We start from the raw sequence: 15,000 nt of genomic DNA, 5'->3' as shown, positions 1-15,000 counted from the left end.
AAGCCAGACCAGAGAGCCCCATTAAATCCCACCATGTAAGCAGAAAAGGTTCACCATCAGAATCAGTGAGGACATATTTAGTTTCAGAACAAAGGACACGTTGCCTCCATCAAAGTGCCTTTGCCTACACCGTTACCTTAATGAAGGTTATGTGGCCTGCCTTCATAATGAAACCAGCTTTAGAATGGATCCATTTTAAAATAATTGAACTCAGAACATGGCAAATTAGTTTTTTGTTTTTCCAAAATTCACTGTCCTTTTGGGGATAAACAGAATCTATCACCACAGCCCTCATACGCTAAAAAAAGGATTTGAAATGCCCCAAAAAAAAAAAACAAGAAAAAAAAACACTTCACAAACAGATAGTGGAGGTTCCAAATCAAACAACCAAATCCTACCACCAGGTTCCCGATGACCATGACCAGCATGAAGACAATGATGCACATGGTCTGGCCGGCCACCTCCATACAGTCCCACATGGTCTCGATCCACTCGCCACACAGTACGCGGAACACGATGAGGAAGGAGTGGAAGAAGTCGTTCATATGCCAGCGGGGCAGCTCGCAGTCGGACGAGATCTTGCACACACAGTCGCGGTAGCTCTTGCCAAACAGCTGCATGCCCACCACAGCGAAGATGAAAACGATGATGGCCAGCACAAGGGTCAAATTTCCCAGGGCGCCCACAGAGTTGCCGATGATCTTGATGAGCATGTTGAGTGTGGGCCAGGACTTGGCCAGCTTAAATACCCTTAACTAGGGTTGAGGTAGATGAGAGGACAAATTATACAGTGTGTACATGTTTAATTTTAAAAGTAATCAGTCATTATCACTGATTCTTTAGAGGGCTGTAAGTTCAACGTGTTTGTCAACAAGTCATGTAGTCAGAGTAAACATTTTGTTGAACTGTTAAGAACTGATACAAACAATTTTCGTGTCTGTGAAATATTAGAATTAAATTGACTAAAATCAAAGGCTCTCTTACCAATCTGAATGACCGTAGAACAGAAAGACCCTCCACATTAGCTAGACCCAACTCCATCAAGCTCAGGCTGACAATGATACCGTCAAAGATGTTCCAGCCTTCCTGGAAATAGTAGTAAGGGTCGAGGGCGATGACCTTGAAACACATCTCAGCTGTGAAGATGCCAGTGAACACCTGAACAAGCATAACACATACGTTTGATTTGGTTTGAAATTCCAGCTAATCCTTTATCATTCACAACCTTCAGATTATGAGACTGATGTGCTACCTGCGCTAACGAGGCTTTAGCTGCAGATGTCAGCTGATGGTTTATCACTATAGTTTTATCATGGTTTCACTACAGTTAAACCCTAGCATTAACCATGGTTTACCTCAGACCGTATAAACCATGGTTTTCTTCAGAAGGTATAAACCATGGTTTTTCCTAACCCAACTTTGTAACATCATCGACTGTTAAAAAAACATAGTAGTTACACGGTAACCATGTTAAAACCATAGTAATACCTCTGTCACCATGAAGTGCGATAGGGGAACCATGGTGGTACCAAAGCTATGGTTAGGAGCAGGGTGAGCATGGTAACCATAGTTACTGCATTAAAACCATAGGAAACCATAGTGAAGGGTGGATTCAGCAGAAGGAACTTCATTAATAACTGCTGGTTCTCTAAAAAACTCTATATCCTCTATAACCTCTCTAACCTCTACTGCTTGGCATATTTCAGGCCCCTGTTCTTTGCTGGCTCCTCTGAATCCTCCCACTCAACTTGAACACATCTCTGTTCAACAACATAAACTAAGTAGAGAAAAAAAAAAAAATAAAGACAAGTTCCAAACCTATTCCTTTAAATTAATGTCTTGGGCTTCTAGTTTAAAGTGTAAATTACTTAGAAATAGCAACAGAATGTGAAGAAAGCCTATTCCCAGATAGCCGCTAAAGTTAGCATGCTAAAGAGCTAGCTTCACACTGTATTGCAATACCACCTTACACATCAAGGGGTGCTCTATCAAATACACGCGTGAAGGCAAGGAAGGCAAGGAAGAGTGCCACCCATAGACAGTAAAAGAAATGGACATAGCCACCCCATGGGACTTCAATAGAGACAAGTAACGTTAATTTGAACCCATTTCCTGTTGGCCGCTAATGTGCTGCGAATATTCAGTTTCCGCTGAGTTGGGAGCCTGGGCTTTTAGCTCAGTGGTTAGAGCGCTCAACTCCCATGCCGGTGTGTGTTGAGGTGGCAGGTTCGAGGGCCGTGAGCAGCGGACAAATTACGACCTCTGTGACACTAGTCTGTTCCAAAGTACACTCCAAGAACGCAAGTGAGGCCTCTAACCTCATCTTCATAGAACCCGACTCGCAAGGAAGCATTCTATCAAGGAAGCATGCTCGACTTTGGGAAATAGGCATTGTAATAGGCTACATGCACGAAAGGCTCAGGGTAGCTCATTTATTTCCGGTGGAGCGTTAACTATATTGTAAAGACATCTTCGGCTCCTTACATCTTCACTCCTACACTGAATATCTTGTTTGCCCAATAATAAAAATTTTAACAAACGCATAAATCCTTCTTTATCGTAACATGCTGATTCACTAGGTGCAACAATAGCATCAGGTTCAAACTGGCTCCACCGGAAACAAACAAGCTCACATAGAGACTTTTGTGAAAATTGATAACGTGCAGAGTAATGCGAGTTCGAGTGCAGCTTTTGGTAAGTTGGTGGTTGTTCCGACATAGTGGCAACTCAACAAAACATTACTTCATTTTTTTCTCTCGATGCTTTCCTAAATAGCTTACCCGTTGTGTGCGACTAAAAGGCACATGCTGATGACATCATTTTTGCATTGGTTTAAAAAAAAAGTTTATTATTGGCCGTAAAGTGAGATACGAGGTTATGATGCCAGTCACACAATGCTGTAGTTCTCTGGAAATAGAAATGGGTCATATAAAGGCTTAAAACGCTTCAGATCTAAAGTTATTTACTGTCAATGTGACCCCAAAATGAACAGGAGTCAATGGAATGCTAACTCTGGTCGTGGTCCGTTATTAACCTCAGAGCCTCTCATAGGAGGTACGTTTTCCAAACGTTCGCTTACCCATAGACTTAATGGTGCGTTCAAGACAACTTAGATATCCCATTTAAAGTTGCTATGTGTAGTAATTTAAGTTTCAAACATTCATAAATCTTAAATAGATATAGTAACAGAATGCTTAGGGACATAATTTCAAAAATGTATATGCTTTGTTTTGCCCACTAAAATTAGGATGCAAACCAGCTAGTGCTGGACTGGCTCTCTAGTAAGTCACTATGTACCATGTGTGGTGCTATATTAAATACAATGCAAGTCAATGTAAGAGTGCTATAGTGGATGCATGGTGCATTCAAGCAACTCCTTTAAGGATCCCTAGGGCATTGTACATGTCCAGCCTACCAGGTTTCCCACAGAGAGGACATCGTTGAACTCCTTGGTCATGGGGTAGTGCTCCATGGCCATGAAGAGTGTGTTGAGCACGATGCAGATGGTGATAGCCAGGTCCACAAACGGGTCCATCACCACCATGTTGACCACCTCCTTGATCTTCAGCCACCCCTGGCAGCAGTCCCAGATCAAGAAGGTATTGGCGAACTTGTACCAGCAGGGGGGGCACTTCTGACGAGACTCCTCCAGTTCTGAAGAGCATTGACAAAACATGGCCTCCAAAATCAATTACTGATGAATAGATTAGGGTGAATCTTTTCAAAGAAGACCCCAACCCAAGTATATAAGATATTTTATATTTATATTTAAATATTTGTTGCTTTAATTTCATGTAACTATACAAATAAACATATAGCTAAATCTGGTAAATTATTATCAGCATTGTCAGAATCAACTTCAGCTCAAATACTAGAGGATAGATCATCTTAAAGACTGGACAGATTTGTCCAACTGCCACTGTCTGCAAATTGTCATCAGTAGATTCTAGAAAAAATTTCAGGTACATGTGTGTAGGTGTATGTATTTGTGTGTGTGTGTGTGTGTGTGTGTGTGTGTGTGTGTGTGTGTGTTTGTGTGTGTGTGTCTGTGTGTGTGCGATAGCCTCCTCCTACCCTCCATTGTGTTGGTGAGAATGCTGGCCACGCTCAGAGCCCTCTGCCTGGCCACAGTGTCGTCCAGATAGTCCATAGAGGTTCGGTGAGATCCTGACCGCTTCTTCTTCACATCAGACTCAGTGGTGGTGCCCTGCAGACAGAAAGAGAGAAAGGGTGTGGGGGGGAGAGATGGATAGAGAAAGAGAAATAAATGGTGAGAGGAAGGTGGAAGGATAGATAGAAAGAGATACATGAAGAGAGATGGAGGTGGTGTGAGGGTAGGAGGGAATAAACAGTAACAGATGTATAGAAAGACGGAGTATGATAGTGCGGAGAGATGATAGGGAGAGAGAGAACAGTGAGAGGAAGATAAAAAGATAAATGATGAGAGGAAAACAGAATACATGTGTTCATATATGTGTTTATGTGTATGCATGGTTGTTTATGTGTATGTTTATGTGTGCTTGTGTCTGTTTGTGTTTGTGTGTTTATGTGTGTGTGTGTGTGTGTGTGTGTGTGTATATTTTTATGTATGTGTACGTGTGTGTGTATATACATTTATGTGTGTGCATTTATGTGTGTGTGTGCGTGTTTGTGTGTGTGAGTGTTCTTGACTCTACACTACACCCACCTCCGGAAGCAACCTGCCAACGGGCGAGGTGGGCACAGACGTGCCCCCGACCAGCGACACCACACCATTGCAGTCGACAGTGCAGTGCATCTTCCCATTGGCGGGCAGAATAATGCGCGGCGCCCCCAGGCTGCGTTGGCTGACGTTGGAGCCTCGCCGGTCGCGCGCCAAGCCCAGACGGCGAGCATTCCGACCACGCTCGCTCGCTATCCTCAAACGTGCTGTGCTCGTCGTCGGCGAAGTCATTCTCCGAGCCAAAGTCGCGTGCCCGGTCCCGGAAGCTGAAGAGGCTCGCTCGGCTTGTCCGGCGCGGGGAAAAGAGGGAGGCACGCGAGATGCTCAGGAGAGACTGAGAGACGGAGAGAGAGAGAGAGAGAGAGAGAGAGAGAGAAAGAGTAAGAGATATCCCGTGTGGTAATGTATCCAGCGTAAACAGTGTACCACCCAACCCAAATACTTTGGCAATACTGTACAATGTTCTGGTCATGCTTATAAAGCTTCTTTGGAATTTCAATTTGAATTTAGAGAGAGAGAGAGAGAAAGATGAAAGCAGAATAAGAGACGTGGAGAGACAGAGGAACAGGAATGTAAGGAGTGAATGAGAGGAGTCAGTGGAGAGTGGGCAGATGAAAGGAATCTGAATCAAAACACTGCCGCACTTCTCCCATGTGCCAAACTCGTAGGATAGTTCAGTCTTCAAAGGCTTTAAAGATGTGGCCTTAAAATCATTTACACTATCTATTGTGGCACCAAAGAAGACAATATACCCAGACCCTACACCCCAGGGTCGCTCAGGTGGCTCCCCCTCACCTGATTGGGCGTCGAGCACTTCTTATCGTAGGACAGGCGGTTGGCGTCAATGGAGAAGCGGAAGGAGCGCTTGATGCTGTCCTCTGACGCCGACTTGTGGAACTTCTCTGCGTCCCTCTTCTCGGCCACTTCCTCCTCCTCTTCCTCCTCCTGCTCCTCGCGTTGCCTTCGCTTCTTGCGGCGGTTGCGGCGCTCCTTGGCGCTCTTGGAGCTGAGGCGTGAGCCGCCACCCGACGAGCTCTCCTCCGACGGGGCCCTCCGACAGCCGCAGCTGGCGCTGTAGTCGCCACTCTCGCCCGTGGTCGCTGCCGCGGCAACCTGCACGTCAGTCAGCCAGCCAGCCAGTCAGCAGTGCCGAGCAGAGACAAGGAGAGAGAGAGAAGGAGAGAGAGTTGGCGAGCATGGTCGTCAGGGGTAACCAGGCTCACACGTGCATACACACACACTTTCACACATACACACAAACACGCACACATACAAACACACACTCACAAACACACACTCACACACACACAGAGATTTGTGCCCACATGCATGTACAGATTTAACTTTAAAGTGATGAAAGGATGGAAACCAAATAGCAATGAACTGTCTGACAGCGACTTCCAAAGAGCATATTAGCTGGGAAAAGGGAAAGAAAGAGTATGTGTGTGTGTGTGTGTGAGCAGGGGCGACGGACTGGGGGTAAAACCGGTACTGATTACTAGAACACCAAGGGGAGGGAGGGCCCTTGAAAAGTCTGGAATATATTTTATTATGGGGGCCCATCAGGACTGCCTATGCATAGGGCCCAGGATCTTGCTACGCCCCTGTGTGTGTGTGTGAGCAGGGGCGTGAGAGAGAGAGAGAGAGAAAGAGAGAGAGAGATAGAGAAATAAAAGAGTAAAATCGTGTGGAGCATAAACTACAGTAATAAACCAATAGAGAAAGAGTATGGAGAGCTGTAACTTGAGGGGTCATGTCTTTGCAGACACTAAGTGAGGGTTGAGTGATGTCACTTTGAACACAGAAGGTTATAAGCTTCTGTGGGTGTGCGGTGCATGGTCAGCTGGGTCCGCAATGCCGCCACTGTCTACCAACAACAGTTCATATTGTCTACCTGCACCCAAACAGCCTATATTACACATGAACAACATTAATCACACGACATTATGAGAATAATCTCTCTCTCTCTCTCTCTCTCTCTCTCTGTCTCTCTCTCAAATCAAATAGTGCTTTATTGGCATGAATGAAGGAAGTCATTGTTGCCAAAGCTAGAGGTATATCATGTTAATAATCAACTTTACATTAATATTGGTATAAAGATCAAATTAATTAATGAAAGGAAAAATAAAATAAAATGATAAATGATAATGCTACTAAAAGGATAGCAATAGCTTCAGTCGTTAGTTAAAGGAGAATTCCGGTGTGATATTGACCTAAAATGTATTGAAACATGATACCAGTGTGAACGTATGTCTCATAGCCCATCTCGGCTTGTCCCCTGCGCCCAAAATCTGGCTTAGTTAGCCGATGCTACCAACAGCTTTTTCAATAGTGGTGCTTCGGCATCGGGCTAGCCATGCAAATAAATCACTGTTTTACACCCATTTACGAGGCTCAATGTATCTCCACACTTCACACTTCGCCAGATTTTGGAGTGCAGGGGACAAGCCGAGATGGGCTATGAGACATACGTTCACACTCGGTATCATGTTTCAATACACTTTAGGTCAATATCACACCGGAATTCTCCTTTAAAGGAACCGTATGTAAGATTGTGACCAAAACTGGTACTGCAATCACTTTCAAATTACTGTAGATCGGTGTATCCCCTCCCCCTCCCCCCCCCCCTGACTGGCAGAGCTGGCAACCCAAATACCGAAACACTACTGACTTTGTGATTAATAGATAGGTGGAGGGTGGCGCATCAGGCCAAAACACAACATGACAACATCAACATCAGTTGAGGGTTGCAACTTCACTTTTTAAATGACAATATCCTGGCCAGACTACTGTTGTCAGTGATATAAGTATTGGAAATGAACGTGATTTCTTAATGTCTAGTGACATATCAGGGCCATTTTATGATTAATTGAAATACATTTCTTGCATACAGTTCCTTTAGACATGGCATGAATGGATTATGAACCCCTGGGCACAGATGTTGGACGGTTCCTCTGCTCTTTCCTTAACATTAGAAGGTCGCTCTGGAGCTCTTCAACTTGTCTGAGGTGCTCATCACTGAGGCAACGGATCTTAGCATAGACTGACTGGTGCCATCACATCGCTCTAATCACATCCATCACATCACTCTAATCACATCCATCACATCACTCTAATCGTCCCTTTTTGTTTTTTTCAGGGTGATTTTGATAATAGAAAACAGCTGTCTGGTCAGTGTATCTCCACTGAATCGATGGGTGATCGCGTCGCCAGTAGTGTGTGTAGTAAAGCGATTAACAGAATTCCACCGTCGTGTTTGATTGTCGCATTGCCGGCCATGTGTGACAGCTTTTAGGCTACAGTTACACTAGAAAATCATCTAATTCTTATTATTTGCGAAGTTCTTACTTCCTTGTTTGAAGTTCCGTTCTGTCTCTGGGTGTTCCCATACAGTTGTCCACCTTTTCCTTCTTTGATTTCTTGTTTTTTCCAAAAGAAAGTCAATGTTTTGTACTGTTCTCAGGAGCTTGGCTGTTTTGCTCTTTGTCATTTCTCTATCCTCTATACTATTGCATTAGAGATATAAATTAATCTACCGCTCGTTGCTGAAATATACTATATCAAATGTTTCTTTCTGTTTCTTTTTTATCCTTTATCTCTTTTTTCTCCATATTACTCTCACTCTCAGTCTTTCCATCTTATAGTTATGTGCTGTGCTAATCTACAGCAAAATATAAACTACATTCCCCTTTAAATCTGTCTCCTTTCTCTTTCTCTATATATTCGTCACCCTAATTCTTTCTCTCTCACTCACTCTCTCATTTCAGTGTTTACCCTGAGCGAGAACACACTTTCTGCCTCGTTATTTGTTTCCACGGCAACGGCGAGCTCGGAGCTTTAGTTTAGCACCAAGCGCATGGATAGACGGATGAAAAGGAGGACAGGAGAGGAGAGGAGAGGAGAGGAGAAATAAAAATGGGAACTGCAGTAAATAGGAGGAAAAGGCAAAAAGGAAAAGATGGCAGCTACATGGGGTAATATGAGAGCGAGGGAGGTACAAGAAAAGAGGACAAAAAGAATCCAGAAGAGGAGATGAAGGTACAATAGAACAGGGTGTGGCATGGTTATGCAGGACTTGTTGAACTAAGCTGTGTGTGTGTGTGTGTGTGTGTGTGTGTGTGTGTGTGTGTGTGTGTGTGTGTGTGTGTGTTGTGCGTGTGTGTGTGTGTGTGTGTGTGTGTGTGTGTGTGCACATGTACCACCTCGACCACAGACATAGGTCTGGTCACCCAGGATAGATCACATCTCTCCTAAAGCTCAGTTAACATATTCAGGAGAATAATATCAACTCTGCTGACCTCTAGAGATCATATCACAACCATTATCAAGGATAACTCAGCATCTCAGCTACTGACCTTATCTCTCCTAAAAGCTCAGTTAACATATTCAGGAGAATAATATCAACTCTGCTGACCTCTAGAGATCATATCACAACCATTATCAAGCAAACTCCCATAGTCAACAGTAACTCAGCATCTCAGCTACTGACCTTACAGTACTATTATTATCATACAGTTATGTAATCTTGAATTGTATTATGATCATGGTGAGAAAAGCATAGGAAGTTCAGTCTATTGTGTGTGTGTGTGTGTCCACTATATTTGTGGGTATGTACAGTATGTGAGTATATGCGTGTTTGTCTCTGTGAGCATGTGTGTGTGTGTGTGTGTGTGTGTGTGTGTGTGTGTGTGTGTGTGTGTGTGTGTGTGTGTGTGCGTGTGTGTGTGTGTGTGTGTGTGTGTGTGTGTGTGCGCACACACCTGCGCCTCCTCCTGCTGTCTCTTGAGCTGCTCCAGCATGGCCTGGAACTCCTCCTCCTTCTGCTGCGCCTCCTCGATGGTGGCTTGGTTCTGCTCGTCGTAGGCCATGGCCACCACGGCCAGGATCAGGTTGACCAGGTAGAACGAGCCCAGAAAGATCACCAGCACAAAGAAAATCATGTAGGGCTTCCCAGCCGCACGGAGGGTCTGGACACACATACACAGACACACACACACACACACACACACAGATGAGTTCAAAATAAAATGGACACAACAAAATAACAAACACTTGATTTTAAAAAAAAAATTAATTAGTCGACTAATCGAAAAATTAGTTGAAAGATTAGTCATTAGAAAATTAGTCGTTAGTGGCAGCACTAAAGAAGAGGACATTTGAATTGAATTGAATTGAATTGAATGGAAATATGCTGAATGGAAGTGAACTGAACTGAGTTAGTAAGAATTGCACTGGAACTGAACAGGTGTAACCAGTCTACAGTGACTAGACCACGGAGCCATCCGAGTTGTATGTGGCGATCTGTGCTAGAAACTTCTGGCCATCTAGACCTGGAATGAACATCTAGACTGGACATCTAGACTGCCATTATGGATGCAGTATCATTACAGTGGGGCTACTCAGATACAGTGCCATCTGAGTTGGGCACAGCATTCTATAAAAGAAGCTTCTGGAAGCTGACCTGCTGATAGAGGTTCTCCCAGTAGTCCTGCGTCATGAGGCGGAAGAGCGAGAGGAAGGCCCAGCTAAAAGTGTCGAAGCTGGTGTAGCCGTAGTCCGGGTTCCGACCCGCCTTGATGCACGAAAAGCCCTCTGGGCATTGCCTGCAGGACAGCCAATCAGAGACAAAAACGGATTCAAACAACCAATCAGAGATAAAATTACTGTGAGAACTCTCTAATCATAATCACAGATTAAGTGATACAGTCCTTCCTGTGGATGAAGGGTTGGTGATGTGTGAGCTCAACTGCCAATCAAAGTACACCTCTCCCTTATGTGCTCCCGAAGCATCACGGGAAAAAAGCTGGAATAGAGTATGGCTCTATCTGACCTATTTCTTGTGTTTCCAATTCATGCAGCAAAAGTTTCTTTGAGCAACATTGCGCATACCGGACGGTCAGACTGAGAAATGTTTGGAGAATTTCACTTAATTTTCACCGAAAGCTGATGGTAGTATAAGTGGTAAGGGAACTGGGCAAGCAAGCAGTAGCCAGACTTTGACCTTGACCTTGAACACTTAACCCCATCAGTTCAGGACTGTCCTTGAAAATGGTCTATGTTACTCACATTGGACAAAAGCATCAAATAAATAAACAAACAAACAAAGAAATAAAAAGAATAGAATAATTGATCTAGACTGCTCCTTTCATTTACTATAGACCCTCTCAACAATAAAAACAAAAACAATGCTTGAACGTTCTATTTTGTTCCCAATCTACTGTACTTCCTCTGCATTAAGATAACATATGGATTGTTAAAACGGAAGCCTTGTGGGACCAACTATGATGCTGATAATGGAACTCTCTTGAAACGGTGATAGACTTCAATAGGAACCAGCAGGCTGGAGCCTCAGGCTTACCCTGCATCACTGCCATTTCCACAGAGTAGAGCATCACGCCGGCCTGGTAGATAGTAATAGTTGGCTACGACAGAAGAAGGACAAAGATGGTTAACCCAATGACACACATATACAGACGCACACACACACACACACACACCTCAGATAAATAATAAATATATTCTTTCATACCCACAATATAGCGTGATGATATTGTTAAAATTAATTTTTCGCATGTACAGAGGTGACCAAGAAACTAGCCCTTCTTGTCCAAAATTGCTACTTCTTGTCTTGTATTGCTACACCACGATACTCAATATGTTGTCCAACGGTGAGTCACTTTTCCCCGTTGCACCGACACTGGATTTTAGGGTTCCCCCACCTGCCAAATCCCACTTTAACCACTGAACATACTGTACATAGAAATAGCATAGCATCACACTCAGGGTGGGTCACTGTGTTTGTGTTCAAACAGAGTTTAACACCTGACCTTTCCTGCCTATGAGCTCTTCCCCTCTAGCACAGATCATGCAAATTTCCAGGAACTCTCTGTCTCTCTCAAAACACCCTCTCTTTCCCTCTCTCTCTTTTTCTCTCTCTTTCTCTCTACCACTCTCTCTCTACCTCCCTCGATCTCTCTCTTTTTCTCCACCACTCTCTCCCTCTCTCTCCATCCTTCTCTCTCTCTCTCTCTCTCTCTCTGTCTTTTTCTCTCTGGTGATTATGCGGCACATTGGCCCTGACTTTACCACCCGCCTCAGCCAAGCTTTTCCCCACGGCCCAGCATGTCAGTCCACATCATGTTAGACACACACACACACACACACACACACACACACACACACACACACACACACACACACACACACACGCATCATATTAGATCACAGCCCCCATTCACTGCAGTCTACTAACACCCAGCATATGAGTCAAACATACACATCCACACACACACACACACACCCCACACACACAGTCACCATATGACATCACAGCCCCCATTCACTGCAGTCCACTAACACCCAGCATATGAGTGAATGAGTCAAACATATATACACACACACACACACACACACACACACACACACACACACACACACACACACACACACACACACACACACACACACACACACACACACACAAACTCATACATGTGCGCACATATACATACACACACACACTGACACACAGACACACACACATACATGTACAAACACACACACTCACTTTCATTGTTGAGGTACTCAGTCCAGTTAAAGGTGTTGTTGAATGTCATCAGGCTCATGCTGGCCAGCAGTTCCTGGTCTTCGGTACTGCCCAGTGCAGTGTGGTTGGGCGGCAGGCCAGTGGGTATGGGCGTGGTATCGTTCGTGGGGATCCGCACGCATTTCTGCCGTAGGTTGCCCATGAAGAGCTGCAGGCCAATGAGAGCGAACACGCTCAGGCAGAACACCGTCAGGATCATCACGTCCGACAGCTTCTTCACCGACTGGATCAGAGCGCCCACAATGGTCTTCAGGCCTGGGAGATGGAGGTTTGGAGGGGGGTGGGGAGAGAGGGGGTACACAAACACACCACCAGGGAGAGGTCACACTCTTGAAACACTCCAAATGATGGTGGAGGCCCAGAGGCTGTGTCCCAAATCATTAAAAGAGCCCTTGTTCCCTTATCAGGGCCAATGAAGCCTAATTCAGAACAAACTATTTACCATGCATTTGGTCAGAGACAGAAAGCCCCTCTCAGGGTTAAAGGGGTGGATGTATTTAATATGTTTGAGATGTTTTAGAGTATTTGAGATGTATTTCATAATACATCACAGAGCTCAAACATGGGAAATACTTCAACTGCTGAAAACACAAGGCAGAGAATCTACCCTTGAATATGTCTCATAGACCAATCTGAGGAGACTGATTTATGAAAGCTACCCATTGGTGGGACCAAATGGCTGATGGGCCAACCAATGGCAGGCCATCTTATTGGTTCTAACGTCTGCTGAACCAACATTTCTGCTAGGGTTAGCAAATCAGTCTCTTCTGCTGGAGATTAATAGTCCTGGATAGCACCTTGAGCAGATCTTAAATGGATCTAGACCAGATTTGGAGCAAATCCGAATCCAACCCAGTGATCTGGGCCAGATTTGGAGTAGATCTGCCAACTTTGTGAACATCAAAAAATAGATCTGCTCCACAACTCTCTATCTAGGATATTATTAAACAATCTTATTGTAGAGATGTATGCAACAACCTACAATAAAATGTATATGGGTCGCAATATCTACATGCTGTAACCCAGAACACTGGAGAGAATGCAAGTCATTGGCAGGGTCTTTAAGATTTTGGGAAGCAACCTCTACACTGGAAGTAGATACATAAAACTGAGCTCCCATTGCTAGCATGGGATCAGCTTATTCAATTCTAAAACAATGCTACATTAGTAAAGTGAGAGTTGATGTGAAGCTATTAAGGCAATCACCTTCTCTGTACAGAACCTCCAAACAGATGTATACAGCTCTAAAGGTCAAGCAAAATAGTCAAAAGGTTTCAGCCATAAATGTTGCTTTTTAAAAAATGTAGCTAGTTAAGATATTGGCTTGGAGCAAGAATCTTTATTCTATCAGTAAAGTAGTGGTTGGATTAGCACTGGATAATGATGCATATTATTAGCTTGCTTTACAAAATACATCTGCAATTCACAGTAATCCCTTGAGGAATAGTTTGGGAACTTTATCATTTCAGATTAATATTCTCAAATATTCAATTGGAGGAAAAGTCAAGCGTACAAATGCTTGGAGCAGAAAAGATGCTTGTTAATGACATTTAGACATGTGTGCGTGTGTGTGTGTATTTGTGTGTGTGTGTGTGTGTGTGTGTGTGTGTGCATGTGTGTGTGTGTATGTGTGTGTGTGTGTGTGTGTATGTGTGTGTGTGTGTCATGGGATTTCTCTGCCATGTGACACACATTCACAATAGGGTGTAAATATCAAACGATGACACGCACATTGAACACAAACACACAAACGGAGAGAGAGAGAGAGGGAGGACGGACAAGAGTTTATCACACAGGCTGGCTTTTGCAATGTCTCATGCAAAAAAAAGAACAGAACGAAAAAACTAGCAGTTCCGACTCTGCTCTATTTCCCCAGGCTCACGCTTGTGGGGAAATAAACCTTTAAAGAAAGGATTTGGAAAGAGACAGAGAGAGAAACAAAAAAAAAAAAATGAAAAAAGCTGAGTTACAGTATCAACCAAAAAAATAAATGAAGTTTATTTCATTGGTTAAAAGCATGGAATCGTGTTTTCCAATCCGCGGGGGCTGGGTCAGATTCCTGCTTTTGTTTGGCGGGACTTTGGTTAGAAAGATGAGTCAAGGGTAAGATGATGGGGGAGGGGGCAAGAGCTCAGAATGAAGTGAACGCCAGCTCTTTTTTTAAAAATTTGCCGTCTTTCTCACTAAAGCTTCTATGCGCCCTTCGACCTTCGACCTAGTCACCTCTGACCCCATCTGGCTCTCACCTGGGATGACTGATATAGTTTTGAGAGCCCGGAGAACCCTGAAGGTTCGGAGTGCAGAGACATTGCCGAGGTCCACAAATTCTGTCACATATCTGGAGGGGAGGGGAGGGGAAGGGGAGGCAGAGTATAGGGTGGGGGGTACAACACACACACACACACACACACACACACACAAACAAACACACACACATACACACGCACACACACACACGTTAGGACGCGACAGGCAAAGACCAAGCAAGAGGGAGGAGACTTCACTTATGGACGTACACCTGACTGACATCTGGGGGATTTTACACACACACACACACAGCACACACACATATGCCGTGTATACCCACACACACACATCCATGCATGCACAGACACCCCTTACCTGGGATGACAGAGATTGTTTTCAAAGCTCTGAGCACCCTGAATGTGCGGAGAGCTGAAACATTGCCTAG

The 15,000-nt window shown here is 44.2% G+C and overlaps 1 protein-coding gene across 1 annotated transcript in view; it reads right to left on the bottom strand.

Annotated features, from left to right (window-relative positions):
- The window catches only part of scn1lab (sodium channel, voltage-gated, type I like, alpha b), a 44,867-nt gene that overhangs the window by 19,284 nt on the left and 10,583 nt on the right, over positions 1-15,000 (bottom strand). Inside the window, 12 exon segments of the mRNA XM_048234403.1 lie at positions 399-755; positions 985-1,158; positions 3,416-3,654; positions 4,075-4,207; positions 4,688-4,888; positions 4,890-5,036; positions 5,498-5,815; positions 9,463-9,669; positions 10,164-10,305; positions 11,061-11,124; positions 12,270-12,563; positions 14,555-14,646. Of these exon segments, the coding sequence (XP_048090360.1) occupies positions 399-755; positions 985-1,158; positions 3,416-3,654; positions 4,075-4,207; positions 4,688-4,888; positions 4,890-5,036; positions 5,498-5,815; positions 9,463-9,669; positions 10,164-10,305; positions 11,061-11,124; positions 12,270-12,563; positions 14,555-14,646 (2,368 nt within the window).

Source organism: Alosa alosa, chromosome 23 (genome assembly GCF_017589495.1).
Source record: "Alosa alosa isolate M-15738 ecotype Scorff River chromosome 23, AALO_Geno_1.1, whole genome shotgun sequence".
NCBI lineage: Eukaryota > Metazoa > Chordata > Actinopteri > Clupeiformes > Clupeidae > Alosa > Alosa alosa.
The sequence above is the reverse complement of the archived record's forward strand: the minus strand, read 5'-3'. Positions and strand labels throughout refer to the sequence as shown.